The 12,227-nt window shown below is 32.6% G+C and overlaps 2 protein-coding genes across 2 annotated transcripts; one reads left to right on the forward strand and one right to left on the reverse strand.

Annotated features, from left to right (window-relative positions):
* The first annotated feature begins 6,612 nt into the window (after window positions 1–6,612).
* LOC105778155 (uncharacterized) lies at window positions 6,613–9,406 on the forward strand. The gene is made up of 4 exons (XM_012601784.2): window positions 6,613–7,370; window positions 7,475–7,577; window positions 8,552–8,733; window positions 8,905–9,406. Exons 1-4 carry the CDS (start codon window positions 6,757–6,759, stop codon window positions 9,164–9,166), a joined length of 1,161 nt encoding a protein of 386 aa, XP_012457238.1. The 5' UTR covers window positions 6,613–6,756; the 3' UTR covers window positions 9,167–9,406.
* Window positions 9,407–9,769: 363 nt separating this feature from the next.
* Window positions 9,770–12,227, reverse strand: LOC105778347 (laccase-11). The gene is made up of 6 exons (XM_012602035.2): window positions 12,053–12,227; window positions 11,820–11,971; window positions 11,496–11,740; window positions 11,286–11,414; window positions 10,283–11,206; window positions 9,770–10,192 (listed from the first exon to the last, which is right to left on the reverse strand). Exons 1-6 carry the CDS (start codon window positions 12,158–12,160, stop codon window positions 10,062–10,064), a joined length of 1,689 nt encoding a protein of 562 aa, XP_012457489.1. The 5' UTR covers window positions 12,161–12,227; the 3' UTR covers window positions 9,770–10,061.

Below are 12,227 nucleotides of genomic sequence, written 5' to 3' on the forward strand. Positions count from 1 at the left end.
TCAGCTTATCCCCGCAAATGTTTCGAACGAAGTTTTCTTTTTTTGGCTATTCCTAGCCTAGCTGCCTAGCTGTGAATTAACTGAAATGTCGAATTCACCCTTTATAGTAAGGGTAGTTTCGAGTTTTTAGGTGTAGTATATATGGGATGTCTCCAAAGTGTTCGGAAGATGGTTGTCGTTTTGGAAGGTTTGTGTTCTTCTTGTCAAAAGTTCGAGATGTGGAACTTCCTTTCTTCCTTAACGAAAAAAATCTAAAATTTCGAAAATTGTTCCTAAATATTCAAATTTGATTTTAATTCATAAGTTAAGCAATCACAATGATCCAACAAAATCATATTTTGTTTGTTATTTAATTTTAATTAGTTTTCTATATTTATAGTAATAAAATTTTATTTTCAACTTAAATATTATTTGATAAATTGAAAAACTAAATACTAAAAATTATGTATTGAAAATTTAAGTACCAAATGAAGTTATAAAATTTGTTTTTATGACTCTTAAAATTAAGTACAAAATATGATTAGATCGTGAATAAATATAATTTTAAAATTTTTAAAAGAAAAATCTTTAAAAGATAATCAGAATAAAATAAAATTATCAATTAAAATTAATTTATTTCTAACTTATATACTAAAACATGGTAAATAAATAATAATCCTATCAAATGTAACATAAGTGATAAGTAGTCACTTGTCTATTCATCAATTTTCACAATTTTTATTGAAAATATTTTATCATTTGATTTTTATAATAAATTATCAATCATGTTTAAAAATTAAATCATTTTTCAATGAATTATCAAACAAACCGTTGAGCAAAATAATTAAAATGTTATATAAAAACAGGAAAAGAACTTCAAAGAAATGGACGAAACCTATTCCAACTAGTGGATTCAATTCAATTCGATGACTTACCACATGTATTTTGATTTTTTTTTAAATTGGATAAACTATGGAAATAATCACTCAATTTTAATTAATTTTTTATCATTAAATTATAAAAGTTACATTTTGATCAATAATATTTTGAATTATAGCATTTTGGTCACCATCAATTAATAGTCGTTACAACATTAACGGAAAAGTGGTGTGACACGTTAGTTCAAGGGTTAATATCTAATTTGACCCTAAAGCATAATTAAAATATTCGATTTGGTACATTTATAACTTTTTAAACTATAATTCTAAATTATAGAAAATTCTAGAAATATCAATAAAAATCTTTAAAATTCTAAAAATTCATTATTTATTTTTTAAAATTGTACTTATGTAAAAAAAATTGAAATTAATCAAATTTTATATATAATTTCTAAAAAAATTATATAAAATCTAAAAAAATTATGTAACAGATCATATATATTCTATAGTATAAGGTCTTAGGGTCCCAAGGCAACCTAATTTTTTGCCCCATGGATGCCAAATCACACACACACACACAGATATATATATATATATATTACAAGGTCCTAATGTCACAATTCGTGGATCAAAATTCGTGACTAATGCATAAAGAGCGTCTCATGGAGGGCAATTGTAACAGCCCATTTTCTAGTGGTGTCGAAAATAATGGTTTCGGGAACACAAACCCCATGAGTGAGTCCGTAAATATTATTATTTAATATTTACGATTCAAATATAGTATTATATTGAATTTTAATATGACCATTTGATTTTTTTTTTTTTTGCTAATTGAACAAATATTTAAGTACAAGTGGTTTTGAAAAATGAGATATCGGGACCTCGTTTCTGTAAACCAAGCCTATTAATATTTTTATTAAATATTTACAGAGTTAATATATTAGTTTATTAAAATTTGGTCTAATAATTTTAATGTTTGGCTAGTTAATTAAAGAAAAATGCTTAAATCGTAAATGTTGCAAACTTCACTCACTATTGGTTTTATTAATTAAATGGCTTATTTAGTTAATGGGTGAGGACTTGTATGGTAATTAGACCATAATGATAAAGCATGGACGGTTAATGGAAGAACTGAATTAAGATTATGTGTTTTATAATATTATTATTAAATTAAACAAACGTTAAAATAGTAAAACAATGTTTTCATTATATTTATTTGTTTTTCCACCGAAAAACTAAGACTAAAAACACCATCAATAGAGCTTGAAGTTCGAATAATATAAGATTCATGCATGTAAGTGCTCCAGTTATCGGTTTTTCATAAATTTTATATTTTTAAGATTGTTGTAGCTTGATATTTCTAGCTTAGGGATTAATTTGTGATTTTATCAAAGTTTTCAAAACTTTTCATTGATATTTTTGAAGTTTTTTAGTTGTTAATAGTTTTGTTTGAAGCTTGACCATTTGGACTAATTTGCAAAGTGAGTTTGCATGGTTGAGTTTCGGGACTAAATTGTTAAATTGTTGAAAATGGCATGAATTTCTTGTAATTTTCATGACTTGAGGCTGTTTTAGGATGATAATGAATTTAGCATAATAGTTTTGGGCTTAATTATGAAAAATAAGCTCGTTTCGGTTTTAGGGACTAAATTGAACAAAGTGAAAAATTTTAGAAAATTGTAAAAAATGCTAATAAAGGTCATTTGCATCAAATTAGATGTGGTTATGTAATTGAGGCTGATGTTTGAAATAAATTATTGTTTAAATCAAGAGCTGGTTGATAATCGTGGAAAAGAGAAAATTGTTTATTAGTACCTGACATTACAATCTTTGTTGTTTAGCATTGGTAAGTTCATACAGTTTATTTTAGTATAATTTGTGATACTATATTGACTTGTGAATTGTAGTTCATTGAATATGTGTATATATAATAAAATTGTCATAAATTGGTACAAGGTGAGAAAGTAATTGAATTGTAAAATGTTATACGATTTTATGTATCGAGCCCGGATGAACGTAGGATAGGATACAATTGGCATGTCAATAGGTTATTTTGTGCGCTGTACGAGATTGACTTATGATGAGATGATGATTCTTGACTTGTTATTATACACTAAATATACTGGAATCTATCATTTGTCGCGGATTACCGAGTTATATTTACAGTGATTCTGGCGTGTTTCTGGGGCGGATGTAAAGCCTACAAGCTTGGCACTTGGTGCCTAGGTGTGTTTCTGGAGGAATGTTAGCCTACAGGCTAGGCACTTAATGCTCAGGTGTGTTCTTGGTTGGATTGGCTCAATTGAGCATTCTAGCGTGTTTTTTGTGGATAAATGCGTATCTATATTTGTTCATATAGTTCACCGAGCTGAAGTTCAATGGTTAAATGTTAGGATGTTGATATGTACTTAGTATTTGGTTATAATGCATTGTTGATGACTTTATATGTAACACCCTCAACCCGATTCGGTTCACCAGGTCTGAATCTTGGGTAGTCTCACATAGAACACAGAACCTATAACAGCAAACTTTGGCGAACAACTCCAAATTACAAACAATCTTAGTTTAAAATTACATTCCAAAACTAAATTTCAACAAATCAACAAGGTATTTAAAAAAAATATAATTATACAAAATAAATCGTTCTCAACACAATTATTTGACAAATACAAGCTTATTATATTAAAATCCTACCTAATAACTCTACAGCAGCATTGTATGCATAGTAATCCAATGTGCCACTTCCTTGGCGTAGTTTTAATAGTATCCCTCTAGGCGCAGACCCTTGTTCTAAAACCTGATACATAAAAACGAAATGAACAAGTTCAAAAGAACTTAGTGAGAGATAAGTCATTGTACCTTTAGCTAATATTTATGTAATGCAAGCACTATTACTCATTTACTTAGCTTAAGCAAATACCATCACAATTCCAGATTTACTCATGTACATACATTACTCATTATTACATTCTTACTTGAATCAGGTCTTCAATCTATCAAATTAAATTATAGTCTGAACATACATTTCTATACTCTTATCTTGCTTAATAACCTATGAATTATCCTTTTCCAGACCCTTACATACTGAACATATCTTCTTTTACTCAATTAAATCAGAACAACTATCGCAGACAATAATCATAGGCGGATACTTACACGATTTATGGATATCTGAGCCATTCATTTTCCACCAATTCGCTAAGTCTTATACCATCTCCTACTATCCCAATAATTTCCTTTACTTTCAAACGTTATTCGAATCATTATACCAAAATATCATTGTTTTCCAGATGACAATATTATTCAGTTATCATGACCTCAAAGTCAACCCTATACAGTCAGATTTGGCGGATGCTTTTTCACATATACGAGTTTTCATTACTATTTACAAACATTTTCTATATTGTATATTTACACACTAATCTGTTTTTCTCAGTCAACTTCAATTAACTTATCCTTCTTATCAACTAATCAAACTTATACTGAACTCACCATACAATGATCAAACACTTTATTCCATACTTATGGATATGAACACGTCAGAGATCCAAACAAAATATGTCATCTGGCTATACTAAGAATACACATTAGAGGCAAACAAACAATATATAGAATGCGCCATAAGGCCTTATTATAGAATACGCCACAAAGGCAATTATATAGAATTCGCCATAAGGCAATCCATTCAGAGTATGCCACAAAGGCAATTCATTCAAAGTACACCATAAAGGCTCACATGATGCATTTAGGCACCCCAAGATTGTCATGTTTGCAATATGGATTTGCCTAAACTCACATAGCATGAGGTTTGCCCATCACCGCCTTGGGACATGCAGAGAACCCCATTAAATAAATGTCGTTCAACAGTAGTGTGTCATGGTTATGGACTTTTCCTTCAGAATTTCATATCAGAGTTCGTGTTTCCTATCCCGACGGACTTCATCAATTACCACCATAGTGACCCGACTCACTTTACAAACTCTTTTGACTCAAACACATCCCAGACTCAGTATTTCATATTACTTATTATACATCTAATAGAACTCACATTCAAACAGACTAATTTATTTCTTAACCTTATCATAACTCAATACACATTTCTTTACGTATTTGGACTCATCAGATCTCATATCCATTGCACATACCATCTTCAACAATCATTCATGTACTCAATCAATTCTAACATAACTTCATTCCTATAGTCATATAAGTATCATATTCATATTATTTTATCTATGATTTCCAATTCATAGTTTGATCATTTTCATGTGGATATACTTTAGTATGGACAGTATACATGCAAGGGTTAGAGTAGAGACTCATCTGACACTCACTTACAGAATCTTGAACTCTAGATCCAACTTCCATCATGAAACAACAGCAACACCCACACTACTTACAGAACATAAGAACACCATTTAAACTTATTCAAATACCTCTTATCATTGTTTCAAGCACTGACAATTTCCATGCAAAACCTTAAACTTACATCTTACTGTTTATGCACCTCTTACTGACTTACTCATTCAGAATTTAACATACAAAATGGTAATACTTACCCGGGGATGGAATAACCACTGACTAAATCGAGATTTTGAGCTTTCAGTTTACGGAGAAAGAAATATCGTTGGATCATAATAGAGGAACCAAAGAATAGTATATTCAAGAAGAAGAAAACTCTTCTCAAGGACTTTTCCACAAACATATATAGCCTTAACTCGCTTACTATAATTCAACAAGTGTCACTTGAATTCAGAGTTTGTCCTACTTAATGGTTTACAAATTCTGAGAGTAACATCAACGAGAATCCAAAAATAATAAATATTAGATTAGTCTATCAAATTGATTCCTAACCAAAATACTTACAACGTGACTAACATAGTGACCCAGACAAACATGGCGTTATCTCAAATCATATATTGTTATAATAATATATCAAAATTTTTCGTTATTTTTCCATAAACCCATCAGCTTGGCTTGTATTTTGTTGGTTGGATGTTTTTAACAACAAATCTGCATTAACATTTTTACTGAAATAGTTAAAAATTTTAATTATTTAGATTAACTAATATTGTTATAATAGTAGAGAGACTATTATTTGTCCACTAAATCTTAAATTTATACATAGTAAAGGATTAAAATCATAATATGACTAAAGACTATACCTAACATAAATTATACCAAATAAAAGTATAGGATTAAAGCTCAAATTTAAGTATGTTAAAGTGATCGAAACCATCATATATTTGAAAATAAACAGTAGCTAACACAAGCGTCCCTAACACATTTAGTATAACAAAAATAAATATTCGATACTATTTCATCTATTTTTCATGGATTTATATGTTGTAGGTTCAACTATTAGATTTATTATTTGATATTAATTCATAATGCATATGAATATGGGCAAAAGAATATTCATTATTTAAAATTGACTTTCATTTTAATACAATATTTTATTATCAAAATTGAGTTACTTAAAAAAATAAAAATTTCAATAGATCACTTCAAAAATTTAATAAAAAATTTAACAGTTTTAACCTCAATTTTAATTAATCTAAAATTTAAATTCAATAAATAAATAATTTTTTTAAAATAAAAATATTAAGACTAAATCAAAACATATTTTAACCTTTAAATTTTTATTTTTCCCAATAATTTAAAATTTTAATTAATATAAGGCTAACCATAGTAGTTTTCTTTTATAATATATAGTATATATAAAAGAAAAACCAACACTAAACTAACAGGACAGGAAATTATTTTATTAATTTTCGCTTAAATTTCTCTAACAGTATCGGATATGACATTTTTCTTCTGAATTTTATCATCTTCAACCTTCTAATTCAGTAGGTACTATAGTCAATTGTCCTCTTAGTAGCCCCTTTAGATACTTTCAATGTGGAGAAGGCCAATATATAAACCTTTCCCTTTTCTAAATCCTCAGCTCAAAATTTCCACCATGGGAGCTGCTTCCTCCAATGCTCTTTGTTTTTCTTCAATCATCACCAAAACGGCTCCAACACCGTCGTTTCTTACTAAACATACAATAACCCATTTTCGCAAACTCCCTCAAAGGTTTCGAAACGACGCCTATTCCAGCGTTTCTGCTAAACCCATTCATTCTTCTTCTCTCAACGCATTCCTTCAATCCAATGCAAACGACACGGCCGTAGCTTGGAACAAAGCGCCGGAGATTGTTATCAATGGAGATGGAAAAGCCGAGGCTTTTGGATGCAGGGACAAGGTCGTAATAGTGGTTCTTTTGGGATGGCTTGGGGCTAAAACCAAGCATTTAAAGCGATATGTGGAATGGAACAATTTAAGAGGAATCCACGCGGTTACTTTTTTAGTAGACGTTAAGGAATTGCTATGGTTTGATATTGGTGTAAGGCTTGAGCAGCGTGTATCTGAATTGGGAAATGAGTTGGCCAAGTGGGTTATGGAAGAAGAGGAAGATGGTCGTGAAAGGTGCTTCATTTTCCATGCTTTTAGCAACACTGGCTGGTTCCTGTAAGTTTAATGAATGGTTTATTCTTCTCTTTTTCATTTTAAATTTTGGGTTGTGGAAAGTAAATTTGGGTATCGTTTGGTTTTTTTTTTTTGGGGGGTGGCAGATATGGTTCACTTCTTGACAGCTTTCAGAGAAGAGAGGGATTGAAAGAGAAGATAAGAGGAGTAATTATTGATTCAGGAGCTGCTGACCCTTTAAATCCTAAGGTTTTTGCTTTGTGTGTTGATTCTATGAGGTCTAATTACGATGCTTTAATGTTAATTATGGTTTTTGATCCATGAATTTGAGTTTTGAAATAAAGCTTTATCTCAAATTATGAACTTGAGTTTTTTATCTGATATTTACAAAAGACCTGGTTTTAGGTAGGATACAATGGAATTAATAAGATCCAAGCTTTGGGTATGATTGATGGGTGATGAATGATTACTGAGTTAGCTTTGGGTCTTGAAATAAATCTTTATGTCAAATTGTGAACTTGAGTTTAGCTGATATTACTATCGATCTGGTCCTAAATAGCATACCATGAAATTAATAAGATTCAAGCTTGTGTAAAATAAAAAAAATGATGGATTGTGATTAATCTGGCCTTTGATCCAACAGAATGAGAATGTGTCCAGGTTGTGGATATGAACATTGGGAAATTTCTGCAGCTGGCAGCTCTATATATTTGATCAAAGTTAACATCTCCGTGTTATGCTTTGTTTACTCTCTCTTGAAACCTTAGATTCAGGTATTAACAGTGGAAAAGACTGGAATGTGTATTAGATTCTCATATTGGTTCTGAAAAATTATACCTGCGACTACTGATTCACAGGCAGATGCAAATGTTTCTGTCCTCTGGATGTTCAAATAATAGGCTTCCAACTTTTTGACATCTTTACTTATTCCAACTTTGTTAAGTTCTCTATCATACTACTTTGAGCTGACTAGTTGTTTCGGTTTTCTTTTGTTCCCTTGAAAAATCTGGGAAGTTACACATTGTATCTCTAGCATTAAAATAGAACACAGTTAAATTTCTTTGACCTCATTTGCTGCCATATAAGATCGTAGGTTTCCGGCCTTGGACTTTGTAATATGATTTTGATGAAGTAATTGTATGCTCATTTTGAAAACAATGGCCTTTCTAATTAAATCAACTGGGAAAGTAGTGATGATTTACATATTCTCTTCATCTTTGCAGGTCTGGGCAGCCGGTTTCGCTGCTGCTATACTGAAGAAACAGAGCTCTTTAGTAAATGGACTAGAAAGTGCAGAGACAGATTCAAAATTACAGAAAGTGGAACCCGGGATAATTGAATCTGTGCTGCTATCTGCCCTGGAAAAGCTCTTCAAATTTGTTCTAAATATGCCCGATGTTAACCGGTACATTTCCCTTTATGCCATTTATTGGTTTCCATATAACTTTAAATGACCCTAAATATGCTTTCACACCTACATGCCATACAATCTACGCTCTATGAATATGATCATATCTTGCAACTGCGAGGAATGATGGACTGATGCAAACTATTACGTTTTCCTCGTTATATGCAGAAGGTTAAGAAAAACGATCAATGCTATCATGCAGCACACTCCTCCCTGTCCTCAGTTATATCTTTATAGCACAGCTGATAAAGTCGCTCCGTATAAATCAATCGAGTTGTGTATTGAAGAGATGAGAAAGAAGGGGATAAAAGTATTCTCCTTCAACTTTGGCACATCTCCGCACGTCGACCACTATCGGGCTTTTCCAAACATATATTCATCTCAGCTTCATAATTTTTTGAAAGAATGTTTTGCTGTTAAACAAAGATGAACTCTCCAAATACTTGAGTCAGTCCATTAGTTTTTTCTTGTATTCTGATATTTCTTCCAGAACAGCCCCAAAAAGATACCATGCATCAGCGTCTATTATTATATCGATGCATTCTTTCAGTACTCATAACGTTGGAGGCAGATTGTTGGAATATATTAGATATTTTAGCCACTGCTATAAACTTAACTGCTGTTTGTAGCCATGGAAATGAAGATTATGATATTTTTGTTGATTTCATAATTATTTTTTGCCTAAACTGGTTGAGTTAGGTTGGCTTGTCATTTGGGTTGCTGTGGTTATTTAGCAGGCATGTATTTCTTGTGGTTAAAAGCCACACTAATGCTAACAAGATTTTAGTTTGGCAAAGAGTTTTTAATGTCGAAATAAATAAGGCTTTTATTAGGTAATTATACATGATTAGAGCCGACTGTTTAAATGCAAGTGGGTGGCCAACTTTTAGAATGAAAGCAACTTTGAAGTTTGGGGAGAACAAAAGTAAAAATTTTGTTTAAAAAAATGACTTTAAGTACTTGATAAAACTGATATTGTTTTATTTCGTGCATAATCTTATTGTGCGTAGTGCTTAATCTGCCATAAATAATATAGTAGAGAAATATTAACATATTCATTTTCCTTTCCAATAATTCATTGCAACTCAACTACATCACTGAAACAATAAACTTTCTTGGAGTCCATTACAATTGGGATATAAAAACAATTAGAAATTTTACTTTTTTTCTTTTCTTTAAATTTGATTCCTCATATGTGCTGCAATTTTTGCAGAACATACATATAGCATGAAATACATATTATAAACAAACTTGGTTTTCGAAAATACATTTATAAGCAAACTTGGGTGGTGTTTGTTGAACATTGAGAAGCTCTTCCTAACAGTTTAACATGGAGGCAAATCCTTGGGTGGAGGCAGAATTGATTGATCAGCTCCTTTTCCATCTTCAACCACAAATGCCATTTTCAATCCCCACCCAGTATGGAGCTCCAAATGACAATGCATAAACCAAACACCTAAACCAGCAAAATCCAATGAAATTTGAACTTATATTACTTGAACTCGAGTAATTCAATAATGAAAACAAATTGAGTTCATGATGGTACCTGGATTGTCTGCTCTAAACCGAATGGCGGTCCAACCTCCAGTCGGAACACCAACTGTGTTCCTTTCAACAGGATCGACCAAGTTGTACTTTGCCGGATCTTTGACAGGATCGAAGTTTCCGATACCGGTTCCGACCACGAAGAAGTTATAGCCATGGAGATGGAATGGATGTGACTCAACTGTAAGGAGATTAGTGTCTTGTAGCACTAGCTCAACTGTAGAATTGAAGGCTATTTTGCTAAGCCTTGTCCCATGTGCAGTGCCAAGATTGGCTGTTAAGGGTGCACCAGTATAGTTAAATGGCTTAGGAGGTTTATCAGGGAAATCAGTTCTAAAAACTCCACTGATGTTGAAGTAATGAGCTTGGAGAAGTCCAATTTTAGGCATCACAAAAGAAATATTGTTCAACGAGGCTAAGATTCTTGTCCCATTAACGCATGTCGGGCAAGAATCTTTGCCGAAACCAACCGTGTAGAACAGTTTTCGATCGACTTTAAGGGGAACATTTGCAGGAAAATTTGCAGAGTTTAAGCTCTTGAGCTTTTTGTTGTAACTCAAAGTGAAATCTGTGTCATTGGAAGCTGGTAACTGAGGAAGTGTAGGAAGAACAGTGTTGGGGATTCCTTTGTATTGGAATATCCCTGTCGCGGTTTTGTTGTCTACAGGGATTGGAGCATCCATGAAAGGCCTAGCAGCCATGAAATATCTCCCAGGGGATTGGTTGGCTTGTATTAGAACGTTCGTGGTTTGCCCTGGTGCAATCAGTATCGCTTGAGTGACGAACGGTTTTGTATAAACTGCGTCCACCTCAACTACTGTCATGTTATGACCGGCAATCGCGAAGAAAAGCTCGTCGTTGAGAGCAGCATTGATGATTCTTAGCAAGTATGTTTTCCTGGATTCGACTTCCATTGCAAATGTATCTGAAAAGTGAAAACATTCAGGATTGAACATGTAACAGAACATGTTTTCCAACAAAATTTCTTCAAAGTTTCAACTTACGTTTCTCAGAACATGGAAAAAGAGGTCCAGGTTTTCCATTGATAGTGTGTGCATCCGACATGTTTGGTGGCAATCCCATGTTATTTCCTTGCTTGACAATCTCTTCAACATCTTTGTGCCACCATTCCCCTGCAACATGAACACAGTTGTCATCATCATCACAGAAAGGAACTCGTATAGCAATCAAAAAACATCAACCCTGGAACCGACCTAATACAACAAGCTGTTCCATGTTCGGCTTCGGGAACGGATATGGCATTCCTTGTTTCGGCATGATGACAATGGCTCCATACACCGTAGCCCTTAGCCAAAGAATGTGTGCATGCCACCATAAAGTTCCTCTTTGCCCTGTTACATTGAAGTCGTAAGCGTAGCTATTCCCTGTCTTAATCGGACATTGTGTTATGTAAGCCGGTCCATCCGCCCAACCATTTCGATATTGCTTCAATCCATGCCTAAACAGATCATCAAACAACACATTATAAGAAACCTTGTTGCAATTTTTTTTTCCTGCATATTAATAAAAAATCTTACCAGTGAATGGACATGTTATATTTTGCATGGTTTGTAACATTGACAATAACTCTGTCTCCCTCTCTAGCATAGATTGTAGGCCCTGGAAACCTCCCGTTTACCGTTACGATTGGCTTTGCATGGCACAGTCTGCTAACATTCTTCACTTGAATCTGTTTAAAAACACATCATCAAGTGAAACAGCTGAAATATTACAAAAATTACATAAAATGCTCAGTTTTTGATTGACTCACATCAAACTGGTACTTCCTTACAGCAGCTTCTGCTGGAAAAGAAATGAATGCAATTAAACCGACCAGAAAAAGGGTCGTTTTGGAAACGAAATCACCATTGATAGCCATTCTAGCTGCTAAAAGCTTTTAAAACTTTTCGGTGCTTGTATGGATGTGAGACATGAAGTTGAACGTA

The sequence above is a fragment of the Gossypium raimondii genome, chromosome 10 (assembly GCF_025698545.1).
Source record: "Gossypium raimondii isolate GPD5lz chromosome 10, ASM2569854v1, whole genome shotgun sequence".
NCBI classification, from domain to species: domain Eukaryota; kingdom Viridiplantae; phylum Streptophyta; class Magnoliopsida; order Malvales; family Malvaceae; genus Gossypium; species Gossypium raimondii.

What these genes read in the sequence shown, in the direction of transcription:
- LOC105778155 (XM_012601784.2), top strand. Translation starts at nt 6,757, where the DNA reads ATGTGGAGAAGGCCAATATATAAACCTTTCCCTTTTCTAAATCCTCAG. An exon ending in AGCAACACTGGCTGGTTCCT is followed by an intron (nt 7,371 to 7,474) that starts GTAAGTTTAATG and finishes GGGGGGTGGCAG; the next exon opens with ATATGGTTCACTTCTTGACA. An exon ending in CTGACCCTTTAAATCCTAAG is followed by an intron (nt 7,578 to 8,551) that starts GTTTTTGCTTTG and finishes TCATCTTTGCAG; the next exon opens with GTCTGGGCAGCCGGTTTCGC.
- LOC105778347 (XM_012602035.2), bottom strand. Translation starts at nt 12,160, where the DNA reads ATGGCTATCAATGGTGATTTCGTTTCCAAAACGACCCTTTTTCTGGTC. An exon ending in GGAACAGCTTGTTGTATTAG is followed by an intron (nt 11,415 to 11,495) that starts GTCGGTTCCAGG and finishes TTCATGTTGCAG; the next exon opens with GGGAATGGTGGCACAAAGAT. An exon ending in GTTTAGAGCAGACAATCCAG is followed by an intron (nt 10,193 to 10,282) that starts GTACCATCATGA and finishes TTGCTGGTTTAG; the next exon opens with GTGTTTGGTTTATGCATTGT.